This window comes from Bombina bombina, chromosome 4 (assembly GCF_027579735.1).
Source record: "Bombina bombina isolate aBomBom1 chromosome 4, aBomBom1.pri, whole genome shotgun sequence".
Classification (NCBI taxonomy): domain Eukaryota; kingdom Metazoa; phylum Chordata; class Amphibia; order Anura; family Bombinatoridae; genus Bombina; species Bombina bombina.
In genome coordinates, this window is record NC_069502.1 from 800,080,095 (window position 1) to 800,099,654 (window position 19,560).

Genomic DNA, 19,560 nt, shown 5'->3' on the forward strand with positions numbered 1-19,560 from the left:
GTTTTTCTTAATACAATGTTAAATCTTGAATATAATCACATACTAGGGGGGCATCTGGGAATGGATAAGACTAAAGAAAGGATCCTAAGAAGGTTTTACTGGCCAGGTGTGTTTAAGGATGTTAATAATTATTGCTCTTCATGTCCCAAGTGCCAGCTAACTGCTCCCACTAAGGATTTTCTTAGTCCATTAGTGCCTTTACCAATCATTTATGTGCCATTCGAAAGAATTGCTATGGACTTGATAGGTCCCCTGGTGAAGTCAGCCAGAGGACACTAGTATATACTGGTTGTCGTGGATTATGCAACATGCTACCATGAGGCAGTATCTCTATGTAATAGTTCTGCAAAATTTATAGCAAAGGAACTTATGTTTAGTAAGTATACCAAAAGAAATTTTGACAGATCAAGGGACTCCTTTTATGTCTAAGGTTACAAAAGAATTGTGTAAACTGCTCCATATTAAGCATCTGAAAACTTCAGTATTTCACCCTCAAACAGCAATAAGACCCTAAAGAGTATGTTACGGAAGGCAATTGATGTGGATGGAAAAAAATGGGACCTTTTATTGCCTTATTTAATGTTTTCTATCAGGGAAGTTCCTCAGGCCTCCACAGGGTTTTGACCTTTTTGAACTTTTGTATGGTCGACATCCATGGGGTTAGTTGATATTGTTAAAGAGACATGGGAACAGGAAACTACACCCTATAGAAGTGTTATTGAGCATATATCTCAAATGCAGGATCGAATGGAGGCTGTCATTCCCATAGTTATGTAACATATGGGAAAAGCCCAAGAAGCACAAAAACACAGTTATAATCATAATTCTAGGGTTAGAGTGTTTCAGCCTGGTGACAGGGTACTAGTTTTAGTCTCTACAGTAGAAAATACATTTTTGGCTACTTGGCACGGCCCATATGAGATAATTGAAAAGGTGGGTGATGTAAACTATAAGGTGAGTCAGCCAGGGAGAAGAAAACATGAGCAGATATATCACATTAATTTATTGAAGCCCTGGAAGGATAGGGAGGTTTTGTGTGCGGTAAATACAACAGAGATACCTGTTACTGAGCCAGAGGTAAATATTTCTGAAACCTATCTGTGCATCAAAAGCAAGAGGTCAAGGACTTTATTAGAAGGAACAGAGAGTTTTTTTCCATGATGCCAGGGAGAACTAACATAATTAAACATGACTGTGATATACCTTTAAGGTATCTCCCTGCATGCACTTCACTCCTTTTTAAAAGGGAGCCTCCTACTTCCAGACCTTGCCTGATTATTGAGAATACAAGCAGCCTTTCGTTTGTAACCTTTTGCCACAACTTCAGGTCCATTACCAATTCCTAGAACCCTCAGGGGATCTCTATCAACTATCCACAGTTTGACCTTGTGGATCTACTTTTGTTCCAGAGTGATTAACTTTATGCCCTATTTACCTGTGCATAACCGCTACTGGAAAATCCATTTGCAGCTCTCCCTTTGCAGCGCCGGTCAGTTTCCATCACTGACCGCGATACCACAGCTACTCTCCAACTTCTGTTTCTGCTAACCGGAAGTGAGTCACACATTCACCGCAAGCCTTCAATACAGCACCGCTGCTCCTCCGTGAAGCCTCTCAGGTAAATCGTTCCTGTAACTTTCTATCTGCTTACAGCTTACTAGGATTTGTCCTCTTTCTCAGCTACCATTACTCCAAAGTTAATCCGGACTACCTGCTACTCCTCAGCTCTGTGTAAGTTACATTCCTGATTCCTGACTCAGCTGTGCATAAGTTTATTTATCAACCTGAGACAGACTGTGTGTTTGAGACTGTAAATATTTTATGGGTGAATGTGTGTGAAGGATTCTACTTTACTATCTGGAATACAACTGTGACATTTGATTACTATAGTGAATCCATCCAATAACCTTGTTCATTATACTTCTGATTAGAGGTAATTTGTGTTACCTTGTATCCACTCCTACTGGCAATTAATTGCTCACTGTTTCCTTTTCTGACCAAACTGAGTCTGTGTTTGCAGAAATTGTTAGACAAAAGAGCTACATTTAAACCTTTTCTGGTAACTGAGCACTGGATTCATTACATAATAATCAGGCCTAGAACAGGTCCTGTTTTGATTATTAAACATGGATCCCACAGTAAAAAATTAATTCAGTAATGTGTACCAGAAATTGGAATACTTAGCCCATGCCATACAGGAGATTCAGACAGAGAATAAAGCTATAAAAGCTATGATAAAAGACTGTTTAACACCTAAACAAGTGGATATACCAGAACCACAAGTACATACACCAACACCTTTCTCTGGGAAAAGATCTGAGTTCCGTGATTTCAAAAATGCTTGCAACCTGTTGTTCTCACTGAAACCACGCACCTACCATTCAGATAGGATTAAGGTCTGCACCACAATTTCTTACTTATTAGGAGAACCACGCACTTGGGCTAACAGATTTTTTGAGCAAAATAACCCCATTTTAGATTCCTTAAATGCTTTCTTTGCAGCAATGACAAATCTTTATGAAGACTCAAACAGCCAACTACAAGCTGAGACTAAACTTCGGTCACTCAAACAAGGGAAACGGACTGTAGAGGAATACACTACCGATTTCCAGATGTGGGCCTCTGACTCATTATGGAATGAGGTAAGCCTCCGTAACCAGTTCCGCCTAGGGTTGTCCGAATCCTTAAAAGATGAACTCTCTCGACTGGAACTTCCTGAAACACTTACTGGTTTAATTAAGTTAAGCACTACGTTGGATAGACGTCTGAGGGAGAGAAAAGCTGAAAAAGGCATGTATGACCCCTCTGTTAAGCGCATCTATCCCTCATCGTACACCCAGGACAGAAATTTGGCTTCCAGCACCCCAATGGAGATTGGGGCAATCAAAGGACCTCTGACTCAAGAGGAGAAAACAAGAAGAAGATTAGGAAATTTATGCTTGTACTGCGCTCACAAGGAGCACACAGTCTCAACTTGCCCCCTCCTAGCAAAACAAAAGAAGGGTAAGGCCATGAATGTAACATCATTATGTAATTTAACTATTGCTACCCAGCTCACTGTTTCTCTCTCCCTACAGTGGGACCGACTCCACATCCAGAGTGAAGCATTAATAGATTCCGGGGCTTCAGGAATATACATTGATGTTGAAAAATAAAATTCCCATAGTGTGTAAACAGCAACCGGTTTTTGTGAAGTTAATAGATGGTACTCTGATACAGAAGGGCCCAATTACACACCATACTATTCCCTTACTCACAACAACTAAAGATGGTCACACAGAATATCTTACATATGATATTATTCCTATTGATAGGCACACTGTTATCTTGGGATACAAGTGGTTAAAGACACATAATCCAAGCATTAATTGGTTAAAGGATAAGATAAGTTTAAGATCTGAATACTGCACAAATACATGTTACCCACACTGTTCCATATCTTCTATTGAGAATGGTATACCAACGGCATATTCTGATTTGGTAGACGTATTTGATATGAAAGAGGCTGAATCTTTGCCACCACACCGTGAATTTGATTGCCCCATAGAAATAATACCAGGATCTCAAATACCCTATGGTAAAATATATCCTCTATCCCAGGATGAGCTCACTCATTTGCGTTCATACTTAGACGATAACCTTAAAAAGGGTTTTATTTCACACTCCACCTCACCAGCTGCAGCTGGTATATTTTTTGTTAAAAATAAAGATTTAAGTTTAAGACCCATAATAGATTACAGAGCCTTAAACGCGATTACAGTTAAAAACCGTTACCCTTTGCCTCTAATACCAGAATTACTGGAAAGACTCACCAATGCCACCATTTATACTAAATTAGACTTAAAGGGGGCGTACAATTTAATCCGGATCAAGAAAGGAGATGAATGGAAAACAGCTTTTCGTACCAGTTATGGGTTATTTCAGTACAACGTTATGCCTTTTGGCTTAAGTAACGCACCAGCAACTTTCCAACACTTCATTAATGAGATATTCCGAGATTTAATGGATGTATGTGTTGTGATTTATCTGGATGATATCCTTATCTATTCCACCAACTTACAAGACCACGTGAAACACGTGCGCTGGGTTCTGACCCGCTTAAGACAACATAGATTATTCGCTAAACTGGAAAAATGTAATTTCCATGTCAAGCAAATTAAATTCCTTGGTTATATCCTATCACCAAATATGGTCCAAATGGATCCTGAAAAAATAAAAGCTATCCAGGATTGGACCATACCACGATCTGTTCGAGCACTGCAGAGGTTTCTGGGTTTCTCGAACTTCTACAGAAAGTTCATCAAAGACTTTTCTACTATTGTACGACCATTAACACAACTTACAAGAAAAACCCATAAATACCATTGGAATGAAGAAGCTGAAAAAGCTTTCAACAAACTTAAACACTGTTTCTCCACAGCACCGGTACTGACTTTACCGGATTACCAATCCCAATTCATTGTAGAAGTTGATGCCTCCAACACTGGCATAGGAGCAGTGCTATCACAAAAAGGAAAAAGAAATCAAGAAACACACCCTGTGGCCTTTTACTCCAGAACTCTACTTCCAGCCGAATCCAACTATAGCATTGGTGATAAGGAACTTTTAGCAATTAAAAGTTCCTTAGAACATTGGTAGGCATTTATTAGAAGGTGCAAAAGAACCTTTTCTCATTTTTACTGACCACAAAAACCTTGAATATTTGAAGAAAAGTAAGACTCTCTCAGCACGCCAAGTCAGGTGGTCTCTCTTTTTGGATCGTTTTAATTTTATGATTACGTACCGACCAGGACACACTAATATTAGAGCGGATGCTCTTTCTAGAATGTCCGATTCAGTGAACCATTCTGAAAACCTCAATCCTATAATTCCAGAAGAGAAATTTATAAGTTCACTTTCTAACCTTGAAAAAGACATACTCCTCGAAACACGGAAAGAGACTGATCACCCAGCAGCTTGTGAGAATGATTCCACAACAGGTTTACTATACCATAATAATAGGTTATATGTCCCCAAAGCTCTTAGGAAGGTGATATTGAATCATTTTCATGACAGTGTCTTGTCTGGACATAAAGGAGTACAAAAAACTACTGATTTAATAAAACGATACTTTTGGTGGCCTCAGTTGAAACTAGACGTCATACACCATCTAAAAACATGTGATACCTGTGCAAGAAATAAAGTGGCACACAAAAAACCTATTGGTTTATTAGTTAATCTACCCGTACCAGATATGCCATGGTCCACCATATCAATGGATTTCATTGTAGACCTTCCAGTTTCACGAAACCACACTACCATTCTAGTGGTTATAGACCATTTAACAAAACTTGGTCATTTCATTCCACTTAAGAGTTTACCTACAGCCATCATCACTGCAAAGGTATTTCTCGACAATATAGTCAGATTGCATGGCTTACCTACTACTATCATCACTGATCGGGGTACTCAGTTCACCTCAGCATTCTGGAGGTCTCTCTGTAAACTCCTACAAATAGATACACGATACACCACTGCTTTTCATCCTCAGTCAAATGGTCTGACTGAACGGTTGAACCAGACATTGGAACAATTCCTACGGTGTTATCTGAGTCATCTTCAGGACGATTGGGTTGATTACCTTCCGATGGCGGAGTTCTCTTATAATAATTCTATCTCATCTTCAACCAAAGTCACGCCATTCTTTGCTACATATGGTTTCCACCCAACCACTATCACATTGTCTCCTACTACAGTGAATTGTCCAGGGGCTCAAGAGTTCAGTAACACTTTACAGGATAGACTCCAATTGCTTAAGACGCATCTCTTGGAAGCTCGGGAACATCAAAAGAAGTATTATGACTTACATCATTCCCCAAGTCCCACCTACAAGATAGGTGACATGGTTTTATTGTCTACCAAGTATTTGAAACTTAGTGTACCTTGCAAAAAGTTAGCCAATCAATTTATTGGTCCGTTTCCCATTGAGGCCGTCGTCAACCCGAACGCAGTTCGGTTGACTTTGCCAAAAGATCTAACTGTTCATCCTACGTTTCATGTGTCTTTGATCAAGCCTTATGATGCTGACCTCTCTCTTCGCCAGGTTCCTCCACCTCCACCTATCTACCACAAAGATCAGTTGGAGTACGAGGTAGAGTCCATCCTTGACTCCCGAATCCGTTGCGGCATTGTCCAGTACCTGATCCAATGGAAGGGCTATGGCCCTGAAAGCAACTCCTGGGAGTCTCATAAGGATGTTCATGCGCCTGCTCTACTCTCCGCTTTCCATCAACGGTATCCTGGGAAGCCCAGTCACCGTTCTGTTGTCACCTGCCCTTGAGGTGGGGGATATGTGATATACCTTTAAGGGATCTCCCTGCATGCACTTCACTCCTTTAAAAGGGAGCCTCCTACTTCCAGACCTTGCCTGATTATTGAGAATACAAGCAGCCTTTCGTTTGTAACCTTTTGCCACAACTTCAGGTCCATTACCAATTCCTAGAACCCTCAGGGGATCTCTATCAACTATCCACAGTTTGACCTTGTGGATCTACTTTTGTTCCAGAGTGATTAACTTTATGCCCTATTTACCTGTGCATAACCGCTACTGGAAAATCCATTTGCAGCTCTCCCTTTGCAGCGCCGGTCAGTTTCCATCACTGACCGCGATACCACAGCTACTCTCCAACTTCTGTTTCTGCTAACCGGAAGTGAGTCACACATTCACCGCAAGCCTTCAATACAGCACCGCTGCTCCTCCGTGAAGCCTCTCAGGTAAATCGTTCCTGTAACTTTCTATCTGCTTACAGCTTACTAGGATTTGTCCTCTTTCTCAGCTACCATTACTCCAAAGTTAATCCAGACTACCTGCTACTCCTCAGCTCTGTGTAAGTTACATTCCTGATTCCTGACTCAGCTGTGCATAAGTTTATTTATCAACCTGAGACAGACTGTGTGTTTGAGACTGTAAATATTTTATGGGTGAATGTGTGTGAAGGATTCTACTTTACTATCTGGAATACAACTGTGACATTTGATTACTATAGTGAATCCATCCAATAACCTTGTTCATTATACTTCTGATTAGAGGTAATTTGTGTTACCTTGTATCCACTCCTACTGGCAATTAATTGCTCACTGTTTCCTTTTCTGACCAAACTGAGTCTGTGTTTGCAGAAATTGTTAGACAAAAGAGCTACATTTAAACCTTTTCTGGTAACTGAGCACTGGATTCATTACAATGACATAGTTACAGAACCAGGGGAAAAAGTTTCCCTTAAACCCTATAGAGTTTGTGAAGCCCGTAGGGAGGCTATTTCATTTGGAGGTGGAAAAAATGTTAAAACTTGGGGTGATTAAAGAATCACACAGTGATTGGAAAAGTCCAATTGTGTTAGTTCCTAAACCGGATGGTACTTTACGATTTTGTAATGATTATCGTAAATTAAATTGTATTGAAAAATGTGATACCTACCCAATGCCTAGGGTTGATGAGTTAATAGAAAGACTAGGAAAAGCATGTTATTTAACAACAATTGATTTAACAAAAGGCTATTGGCAGGTACCCCTCACTGATCAGGCAAAGGAGAAAACTGTTTTTTGCCTCCAGATGGGTTGTTTCAGTATACAGTTTTGCCTTTTGGGTTACATGATGCTCCTGCAACATTTCAGTGATGATGGATAGAATTCTAAAGCCCCATTTTCATTATGCTGCAGCTTACCTTGATGATGTAATCATTTATATTACAGATTGGGAGTCACATCTTCCAAAATGTTCAGGCAGTTCTTAACTCCATTTTCTCTGCTGGGTTAACTGTGAATCCTTCAAAATCTACCATTGGTTTAGAGGAAGCGAAGTACTTTGGATATACAATTGTGAGAGGATTAGTTAAGCCACAGACAACTAAAATAGAAGCCATACAAAACTGTCCCCAGCCCCTAACTAAGAAACAAGTTAGAGCTTTTTTTGGGTTTGACTGGATATTATAGAAGGTTTATTCAAGATTTTGCTACAATAGCTGCTCCTTTAACTGATCTAACAAAGGCAAAATCACCAGTGATGGTTAAATGGTCTACAGAAGCAGACAAGGCTTTTTAAGCATTTGAAAGATGCACTTTGTGCCTATTCAGTTTAGGTAACTCCAGATTTTTGTAAAGATTTTATAGTGCAGACTGATGCTTCTGATGTGGGTGTGGGGGCTGTTCTTTCTCAAGTGTATCAAGTGGAGGAGTATCCTGTATTATTTCTTAGTAGAAAATTAAACCATTAAGAGAAAAATTACTCTATTGTTGAAAAAAGAATGTTTAGCTATTAAGTGGGCTTTGGAGTCTCTTCGGTACTATTTGTTGGGGAGGAAATTCAGGTTGATTACAGATCATGCTCCTCTCAAATGGATGAGTCAGAATAAGGAGAGGAATGCAAGAGTGACTAGATGGTTTCTTAGTCTGCAGCCTTTTCATTTCATTGTTCAGCACAGAGCAGGTCTTTTGCAGGGCAATGCGGATGGTCTTTCAAGGGTACACTCTTTAATGTCTATGGTCGCTCACTCCACCTAGTGTGAGCTGGGGGGAGGAAGTGTGACAGAAAGTCTGGTTTGGTGATAGAGGGAGTATATATTAGACCAAGTTTAATACATTTCACTTCACCATTTTGCTAAGAAACCCCAGGGAAGTGATTAGTGTTTCTTAGTTGTGAATACCTTACAGCTGTTAAAGACAATTATACTCAGGTGTGGCTCATGATTACTGCTCCTAGGGTTTAAAAGGGAATCATTTCTCTAGCTAAGTAGATTACAGCCAGGCAGGAGGCCTGATCTAATGTGTTGTGAAAAATATTATGTACTAAACGTTTTGATGGATTTCTGTTTGCTGTTACATTCTGTGAAGGACATTTGTGTTGCTGCAGACAATGCAGACAGAGATTTCCTGTTTTGGAAGCTTGTACAGAGAAGCTTGTCCTTTTGCCTTACCTGTGAACAAACTGTATGCTGCTGTTAAAGTCACCTTGCTATTTTGAAAGAAAATAACGTTTTGAAAACGTTAACTGTATTGTCCTCTTTTGCATTTAAACCCTAGAATACAGTGGTTGCCAAAGCTTCTTGTTACAATACATACAATATTTACTGTGTGTGCAGATTTTGTGCTTAGTGGTCTGATGTTCATTTTTACGATGGATAAGTTCCTGAAATAAAGTCTGGAGTTTTTATTTTATATAGCAAAAGTTCTCTTTGTTTTTTCTTTTTTTCTACTTCTAATACCCATTCAGGAAATACTGATTACCTGTAGCACAGACTAATGTATCTCTTGACTAATCTAGAGCGTAATATTTAGTTTGGATAAGTGGTGGCATATATATGACTTTAAAGGTCACATTCCAGCACTTGGTCTTATGGTTAGAAAATTTGAATTGCTGGGGAATGGTGTGAGCACTGCTAGGGAATGTGACATTATACCAGTGTCAGGGCTCAGTAATTCTTCTTATTGACCCATCTGGCCCTGTGTATATTTCCTACCTGCTGTCTGTGTCTCTGTATGTTCTCAGTAACATTATCCTGGCTCTGTCAATAAAAGTGTGTGACAGAACCAGTCCCTGTGTCAGCGCTGAATGAGTTGTTTGTGTTTCAGGTGCCTATAAAGTGTGGTGATGTTGCTGTGTATTTCTCTATGGAGGAGTGGGAGTATATAGAGGGACACAAGGAGCTTTACAAAGACGCCATGATGGAGAATCACCAAGTACTAAGGACTATGGAGATCCCAGGAAACAAGAGCTCAGGTAACGCTGTGTAGTAATAAATATCTCACTCAGGAAATGCACATGCACTACAGAAGTAACTGAAAGAGTGTAAATCTACAGTGAATCCATTATGTGTGATCTAATGAGCTCTCTGATTCTAAACAAGTTTTATACCCAACATAAATATTAACACTTTTTTGTACAGGTAAAATTAGAATACATTGTTGCATGATTAGCAAAGGAAACTAATTGTATTCTCTTTTAGAACTAACAGGTCACAGTGATAAACCTCTAGACGCAGGAGCATATGCAGTACAGAATATTCAGCCATCGGATATCTCTGTAGGTGAGTGATCTATGGTATAAGCTTCACAGTTAGAAAACTCAGATTCTGAAATGAACCTCAATACAGACAGATGGCAATAATACAATTGGTTTGGTTCATAAACATACCTTGTCTTCCTTTCTGTCTCATCTTCTGCTTCATGCAAATACCATGCACACACTTGCCCTCTCTTCTCTCTCACCCTCTGTTTCATGTGAATAGTACATACACATGCCCTCTCTTCACTCTCACCCTCTGATTTATGTAAATAGTACACACACATGCCCTCTCTTCTCTTCACTCTCACCCTCTGATTTATGTAAATAGAACACACACATGCCCTCTCTCACCCTCTGATTTATGTAAATAGAACACACATGCTATCTCTTCCTTTCTCTCTCACCATATGCTTCATATAAATGGCACAAACACACCCTCTGTCGCCTTCTCTCTCACCCTCTGCTTTTAGTGAAATAACACATGCGCGTGCCCTCTCTTCCCTTTTTTTTCACTCTCTGCTTAATCTAAAGGACACACACATGCCTTCCCTTCTCTCTCACCCTCTGCTTCATGTAAATGGTACACACACTTGTGCCCTCCCTATTCCTTCTGCTCACCCTCTAGTTCATCAAATTGTATTCTGAAAACTCTGATTTGTTGTGAATAAGTTATTTTTGCCTTTAATAAATATATGACTTAATATAGGGATAAATTGGCAACTGGTACTTTGCAATATAATTATTCTTTTGAATCTATGACTGTAGTGGAACATTATCTAATCTACAGATTATTATATGTACGTTGAAGCTCTGAAATTAACTGAATCTATCTCGCCCCCGCTACCAGAGCGGGAGCGAGCTACATTCAGTTCAATGGCGCGATTGGGAGTGCTGTGATTAGACAGCGCGCCCGTGAAGTGCTTTTGAAAACCAAGACCTGATCAGAAGAGCCTGGAGAGAAGACAAGGTAAGTGCAACTTTGAGAGCTAAAATATCTCAAAGCTTTTGATTTTGAAAGCTGCCATTAAGATTGTTATATAATTCCGCACTATGTGCAGAATTATATCACATTATTTTTTAAGTTTACTGTCCCTTTTTTTAATTTTAATTTTTATTGAGGACAAAGAGTATACATCATACAAAAGAAAAGATAAGCAAATCATAAAATATTCATATCATACTTGATCAAAAATGTTTACAATTGGTTATAGTCCTCATTTTCTTTTTCCTTTTCAACAAATTAATAGGTCACTCTTGGACCGAGTAATATATTCTTATCAATGAGTTGTCAAACATCTTAATACAAGGTTTAAGGCTTAAATACAGCATTGTAGAAGCAAACATTAAACTAACAATTGTATAAGAGGAAACACATTGGATAATACTATTTAAAACTAACAATCTGCATTACGTGTTAATGAAATATCTATACTAATCTTTCTAGATTACAGGTTATATTTTAGTCATTTTGGGATCAGTCCTTTATCCCCAGGACTTTGGTTGAAGAAATGAACGGACTTCTATTTTAACTTAAGACTCTCGAGGCAAATATGCTCCATCACATATTGGATGCAAAGGGGATTGTATATTATTTTCCTCTAGAGTTTCTCTGAAGATGGCCTCATTTCGTATTTTACCATACAGGTTATGGGTATGTTCCGCAGATTGGATAGCTGTCTTGCCTCTGTCAAAGTTGCTGATGCAGTTGAAGGGTCTCTGTCTTGCAAAGACTGTCTTCTGGGGGTCTACCACCAACCCCTTTAAAGATGTGGTATGTGACAGAGATCCTCTCTTCTTTAAAGGACCGTTCTGTGTTGCAGGAAGGTCGTGTATTGATGTCTTTGGTTTTGGAGAATCTGTGTCTGCTATGGCCTCTCTTGGTGGGTTGTTTGATGACTCAAGCAATTTTGAACTGCATAGCTGTCTGTGCTCCATAGGTAAAGTGATCTTGGTGTGTCTAGGCCCCTTTTGCCGATTTATCTGGAACAGGAGAAATTCTCTCTGTTGTTTCATGTGGTGTTCTTTTCTTTGCAGTCTCAATTGTGCAGCGGGTCATTAAATAATCTATCGGAGCACGATCCATTAAATGCTGTAATAATGCTTCTAGCTTTAGCCAATGGCGACGCCACATGGTCCTGCTGCTATTATTATGTCTATTGTGTTTTGCTGAAAAAGTGTTTGTTGTCCTCTTTCTTTAATCAGCCCTCTTCGTGTATTGTCCAAGTTGTTGTTGTTGCTCACAGTGGTAGATCAGTGTGCTCAGTTGAGGCAAAATGCCTCGGCCTTCTGAGGGGGGTATGGTTGCCTGCTGTGTCCTGCCAGGCCCTTAACGTCTGATGCCAAGCTCCAGATTCACTAATACAGCCCAATGCAAGATATGTTTGGCACGGCTATATGCTATGATATTGCAGTGGATATATTCGACTATTCTGCTGTAATTGAACTCCTTTAACTGACGGATTATGGAGATTCGCCTGGAGTCTAGGAATATGCAACTGTTTCAGGTCACAGTTTAGACACGCCCCCCCTAGTTTACTGTCCCTTTAATACTGGCATAGTTGTGAAAACAGAAGATCGGAGTGTAACTTGTCAGCTGGAATCTCCAATGCAGGAAACGTGTTACAGCGGCAGTGCAGATAGGTGCAAGTGTGTGACATGTCTTCTGTTTGAGGTGTTGCCTGGGTTTTGTAGTGTGAAAGTACTGTACATTATATCACTGGTCAGGGTGTCGCCTCAATCATACACTGAGTGTCACAGTGCAATATAGCCTTATACTCACCAACTGTTGTCACATTTCTAGTGTTCAGTTATATCAGCCCATATCATATAATAATACCAAGCAGGAAGGCCCTATACAGCTGCTGACATTTATAGGGGAGCACACACTACTCGTTAGAGAAAAAGTTTTTTTTCTTTTTTTTTTTTCTGTTTATTGAAACAAATATAAAATGGAGTATCCTCAGACAGAGTACAAACACACAGGGCAAGTCTTACGTGTTTTGCACAACCTAGTGGTGCTTAATCATAGACTAGTTAGGTATAGCAGAGGAAGCCCATTTATACTCAAGGCACAAATTGATTAACCCCTGCCAACCCACAATTTGGGAAGCAGGTTGTATTTTTCAGAATTAAGTTGCACTGACCAGTAGTTTGACAGTGTTCCGTATACCCCTCTTGCCTGCCTGCTGACATTTATATCTACCACAGTATAATCATTACTATTGTCATATGATCAGCTGCGAATACACTTTGTAGGAGCATAAAATAAATCCCACAGCACTATGTTATTTTAAATTTGCCCATCTTTATGTCCTGTCTGTATATTGTGAGTTAAAGTAAAGTTACCACAGCATTAAATACAGCATCAACCAAGCAGATGCAGAAAGCAAAATACACATGTGCAAAATGGCAATATTAGTGATAATCGCCCAGATGAGAAGTGGCAGCAATGATTACCATAGAAATTGAATAAAGTGTGCAATAGTGTACCCAGTCGAATTGCATATTCTAATCAGCTGTTCACATTTAGTAAGAAAGACAATGGACCTCTCTGTAATATTGTATATGTTTGTATAAAGTAATCAGGATTTGACTCTATGGGTGTGTATGTGTAGAAGCTTATGTAGTGTGTCTGTGCATGTTTACAGGGGTTGTTGGAATACTGGTGCTGTATTGTTCCTATTTCAGGTATAGGTGCGGTTGAAATACTAGTGCTGTATTGTCCCCATGTCAGGTATAAGGCCTGTTGGATTACTAGTGCTCTATTGTCCCTATGTCAGGTGTAGGAACTGTTGGAATACTAGTGCTGTATTGTCCCAATGTCAGGTAAAGGGGTTGTTGGAATTTTTGTTCTGTATTGTCCCCATATCAAGTATAGTGGCTGTTGGAATACTATTGCTGTATTATCCTCACGTCATGTATAGGGACTGTTGGAATACTGCTGTATTGTCATGTCAGGTATAATAGCTGTTGCAATACTAGTGCTGTATTGTCCTCATGTCAGGTATAGGGGCTGATAGAATACTAGTGCTGTATTATCCCCATGTCAGGTATAGGTGCTCCGTTTTCTCCACACAAAAAAATTGCCAGCAGGTGGCATTATGAAGTAGCCAGATGAGGGTAGTGTAGTGTAATATTTTCTAATATATAATTTTCTGGTATTCAAAATAAAAGTTAATTCCATAATTTAACATACATGTATTTAAAGGGACAGTTTACTCAAAAAAATTCTCCCCTTTAATTTGTTCCCAATGATCAACTTTACCTGCTAGAGTGTATAAAATTGTTTACAAGTATTTCCATTACCCTTATATTGGCATTTGAAATAGTTGATTTAGACTTTGGTATCCCCACCCATCCTGAAAGTTTTTGGCCTCAAGACCAAGCTGTGTAAACACAGCCAGTAGAAAAAATTAAACTCCCAGTGGGTTATAGAAGATATAAGGTAATAAAATGTTAATTTTCTATTGTTCTTTCCAAGTATCGGTGATTGGTTTATGGACAGGTATAAGATAAAGAATCAGGTATATGGAGGGGGCGGAGTCGGCCGCAACGATGACAGTTGCTTAAGCCCAGAGCTCCTTGCTGAGAGCCGCAAAACACCGGACCTACAGTATGTTCATACGAACCTATTACTATTAAATTAGATGGAACAGAGTTGGGAATCCTCAGAGAACACTCCGGTGCCACTCCGGAGTTTAATGGACAAAAAATAAGCACTTTAGCTCACTTTTACGGATTTATGAAACTACTGTCCGGCGGCCATCTTGGAAATCGAGTGGCGCAGCACTTACAAGAGACCCTCACGATCCTCTAATCCGCACAGAATAGACCTAGCTGGGGTAAGTCCTATGCCCAAAAAAAACTTCAAACAAGTGTGAGGAAAGGTCAGAGGAATGCTGAGGATTGTGAAATAAATTACTGGAAGGGGACAGCCTAATATAGTAAGTGCCTGATTACCACAAGCAACTGGACATAGTGCTGGAGTTTTTCTGTTCTCCCTATTGTTTTTTCTCACCCACTAAAGACACCAGAAACTCTAACACAAGCAAAACCCAGTGCACTAATACAATTCAGGCTTTACAGTACTAGAGAAGGGGAACATTTGTAATCAGCCATATACCACAAATTGCCATATCATGACTACTAAGAGAAATGTTAAACCGGTTAAAACTATCAAACCACAACAGACTAAAGGACATTCAGTCAGCTCATTCTTTAGCCCATCAGAGAGGAAGGAACTGGAAAGCCCTAAAACAACCGTGGTATCCCCGCACCTCACAGCCCCTTCACAAGATTCTCCAGAAGCATCGAATGAGGAGCATACTCAGATACCCACACATATTCTTTCCTCTCTGGCTTCTACACAGGACATTGCTAAAATAGTAAGAACATGTATCAGAGAAGAGCTGATGGAACTAAAGCAAGATTTACATACAGTAGGCTTTAGGGTGGAAGCTCTAGAGGATAACCAAGATATGATTAAAGCAGAGGTGACAACCATACAAGAAACAATTGAGCAGCAAGCAGAACAGATAGTGGCGCTGCAAGATAAAATGGAGGACATGGAGAATAGGAATAGACGGAAAAACATAAGAATTAGAGGCGCTCCAGAATCAGTTCTCCCTAAGGACCTTCCAGTGTATTTACCAGCTTTATTTCAGCATTTGTTGGATGACCCTAATGCAGCTACCATACAATGGGTGAGGGCACATAGGGCGTTAAGGCCCAAACCACCTGATACAGCACCCCCCAGAGACATCATCATTAAATTCAAAAACTTCCAAGAAAAGGAAAACCTTATGGCTGCGTCGAGGAAAAAACAACCCGTCAGGTTCCGCGGTGTTGTCTTACAATTCTACGCAGATCTGGCAGTTCGTACTCTACAACGTAGAAAAGAACTTTCTCCAATTACAACCATCCTTAGAAATAAGAGGATCCCGTATAGATGGGGATTCCCATTTCAACTCATGGTTATTCATAATAACAGATGGGTCCACTGTTCAAGTCCACAAGAAATACCACAGTTTTGTAAATTATTGGACTTAGATCCTCCCCCTATACCATCTACTCAGCAGGAATGCCCGTCGGAGAGTGCAAAATCTCAAGCGCAGAAGAAAAAAGAAACATGGAACACTATTCAACCTAAAAAAAAAGGTAGACTCTCACAAACACAGAAATCTACTGCTACACCCTCACAGCGAAGGGAGACGGGGTCCCCTACCTCTTCTAAGGATGAAGAGGACTCAGAACCAGAATCTCTGTGAATAAGACTGTTCGGATTCGTGAGTAAAGTTGTTTTATGTGTGCTATTATTCCATGACTCTGTTTATCGCCTTAAGGCGAAGATTTCTATAATTTTATGGAGAGACTTTGTTTCAGGACTAATTTAAAGACATTCCTGTTGGCCACCTAGGTGGCAAAATTAAGTTCTCTGGTGTTACTTACTTATAGTAATTATGATAAGAATACTCACGGTTTCTCTAGGATACCCCTGAGTTTGTGTTATTAGAAAATTGATGCTAATTATTAGACGTTTACTGTTAAGGCATGTGTTTTTATTTGTATTTTCTTTTAATTACGTTTTCAATGCAGGTCCCATTTTTTCATATTTCGTGTACATTCAAAAGAAAGCAGGTTATTGGTATTTACAAGGTTTCAATTCTGGTATAATTTCAAATGACAGGTATGATGTTAGACATATGCTACTATGACACACACACTACAAATAATCTCACAAAATGTTAGGGGATTTAATTCACCTAACAAGCGTTCAATGGCATTGCTTGACTTATCTAGGAGGAAAGCAGATATTTTGTTTCTACAGGAGACACATTTCAAAAGGCACAGAGAACCTAAATATCTAGGCTCCCATTTTACCCAACACTACCACAGTTCTGATCTACAAAAAAAAAGGGGGGTTAGCATTTTATTCCATAGGAACACAGCCTTCCATCACATACAAACCACCAAAGATACCGAAGGACGGTTTCTGGGAGTCTTTGGACTTCTATATGGAACCCCAGTCTCATTAATTAATATATATGCCCCAAATGTTCAGCACATCCCATTTTTTCGTAAAATGTTCCAGAAACTAGTAGACATGGCCAAATGTATTGTCATCCTGGGGGGAGACTTTAACTTCCCTCTTCAACCACTAAAAGATAGTTCAAATATCAATGTCTGCGTTTCTAAGAAAACCGCACAATTTCTGTGGAAAAACTTAAGGGAACACAATCTTTATGACTCCTGGAGATATTTCCATGAGGACAAGATTGATTACACATTCTTTTCAGCCCCCACAAAAATGTACAGCAGATTAGATTATTTTTTTGTAAACCAAGTAGGTCTCCCTCACCTTTCAAACTCCCAAATTAAAGCCACCACATGGTCTGATCATTCTGCTGTATTACTCTCTCTAAACTGGCCCAATTCTAGGAATACTGAATTCATATGGAAGTTGGACGATACAATATTACACAAGACTGAGCACACAGAGGCCTTGACACGCTCTCTGCAGGAATTTTTTGCTATCAATAACACCCCTGATATTGAAATCTCCACCTTGTGGGAAACACATAAGTGTTACATGAGAGGGGAGTTCATAAAAATTAGGGCACAAAATAAAAAAAGAGCCCGCTTAAGATACACTGAATTGGCTGAATCACTATCTAAATTAGACCTACAACATAAGAAAACACCTACTGACCCACAAGTATTACAAGATTTAATGTGCACTAGAAACCAATTGAAATCTCTCCTAGCCCAAGAACAACAAGCTATCACTCATAAAGTTAAACAAAAATTTTTCTATGAAGGTGATAGGGCAGGGAAATTATTAGCCAGAGCTCTTAAAAAGAGAAAATTGAAATCATATATCCACCATTTGATCACCCCTCAAAAACAAAAGGTGCAAACTACCCCGGAGATAGGTACACAATTCCGGGAATACTACCTTAAATTATATAACATAGCTCCTACCACCGCTAAGCCCATTGAAGACTCAGAGTTAGAACACTACTTACAGAACTGTGCCCTGCCTTCCCTGACTCCCGAACAGAGAACTGAGTTAGACTTACCCATTACCCATCAAGAAATTCTTAGAGGACTTAAGGAAATGAATAAGGGTAAAAGCCCAGGCCCAGATGGCTTTTCAGTGACTTACTATCAATTCTTTAAAGATATTTTGTCCCCTTTCCTTCTTCAACTTTTTAATGAGGTGGGGGAGGGGAACCCATTTTCTAAAAACATGGTTGAGGCTCATATAACAGTACTACCTAAACCTGATAAACCCCCCACAACCCCATCAAACTTCCGCCCTATCTCCTTAATTAATACAGATATAAAACTTTACGCTAAGATTATTGCCTCTCGTATCAATAAATTTCTCCCTACACTAATACATGTCAACCAAGCAGGTTTCACTCCCTCCCGTGAAGCCAGGGACAATACAATAAAGCTACTTAACCTTCTCGACTATGTCACAGTTAATGAGATACCTACTATATTTCTATCAATAGATGCCGAAAAGGCTTTTGATAGACTAAACTGGAAGTTCCTGAAGGCAACCTTATATAAATTTGGATTTGGACAAACAATAGTTGAAAAAATATTTGCATTGTATAATTCCCCCTCGGCTAGAATTAGACTAAATGATTCCCTAACCCCCCCAATAACTATTGCCAATGGTACGAGACAGGGCTGCCCTCTCTCGCCTTTGTTGTTTGTTCTGGCAATGGAGATTTTGGCATCCAAAATCAGGCAGAACTCAGAGATAAAAGGAATTGAGGTTCAAGGCAATCAGTATAAAATGGCATTATATGCCGATGATGTCATGCTCACATTAACATCCCCTGCCACGTCACTTAAGGCGATATCGTCAGAGCTCTCAAACTACAGCAGGTATTCTTTCTTCAAAGTTAATGAAACTAAGTCAGAATTCATCAGCTTTTACAACCCCCCTAGTTTGGTGGATAAGATACAAACAGACTTTGGGTATCATCATAACACGAAATCAATTAAATATTTAGGTATTCAAATCCCTGAAAATAAGTCATTAATATTTTCATTAAACTATCTCCCATTACTGCAAAAACTTAAAAAGGAACTACATGAATGGAAACATAAAAGTATATCTTGGATAGGTCGTATAAACTCAATAAAAATGATGGTACTCCCCAAGATACTATACACATTCCAAGCCCTCCCCATACAACTTCCTGACTCATATATATACGCTCTTTACAAAAGGTTCTCAATTCCTTTATCTGGTCTGAACATATGATAAGGGTCCCTATGCACACGTTGTATATGCCTAAAGATAGAGGGGGATTAGGGGCCCCAAACATAGCACTCTATAGATTAGCAACACAGCTGGTACGTATCATTGATTGGTGTAAAAACGGCATAAATAAGGAATGGATTACACTAGAACACTCACTAGCCTCTTTTCCCAATCTTGGTAGCGCCTGCTGGATACCCCCTACTGAACAAACATGTACTACGTCAATATCCTCACTCACAAG

At 39.5% G+C, this 19,560-nt stretch overlaps 1 protein-coding gene across 1 annotated transcript in view; it reads left to right on the forward strand.

Annotated features, from left to right (window-relative positions):
- LOC128657028 (gastrula zinc finger protein XlCGF57.1-like) overlaps window positions 1–19,560 on the forward strand; it is a 151,623-nt gene that overhangs the window by 12,753 nt on the left and 119,310 nt on the right. The window contains exons 4-5 of the mRNA XM_053711255.1: window positions 9,604–9,751; window positions 9,978–10,058. Coding sequence (XP_053567230.1) covers window positions 9,604–9,751; window positions 9,978–10,058 — 229 coding nt within the window. The remainder of the gene's footprint in view (window positions 1–9,603; window positions 9,752–9,977; window positions 10,059–19,560) is intronic.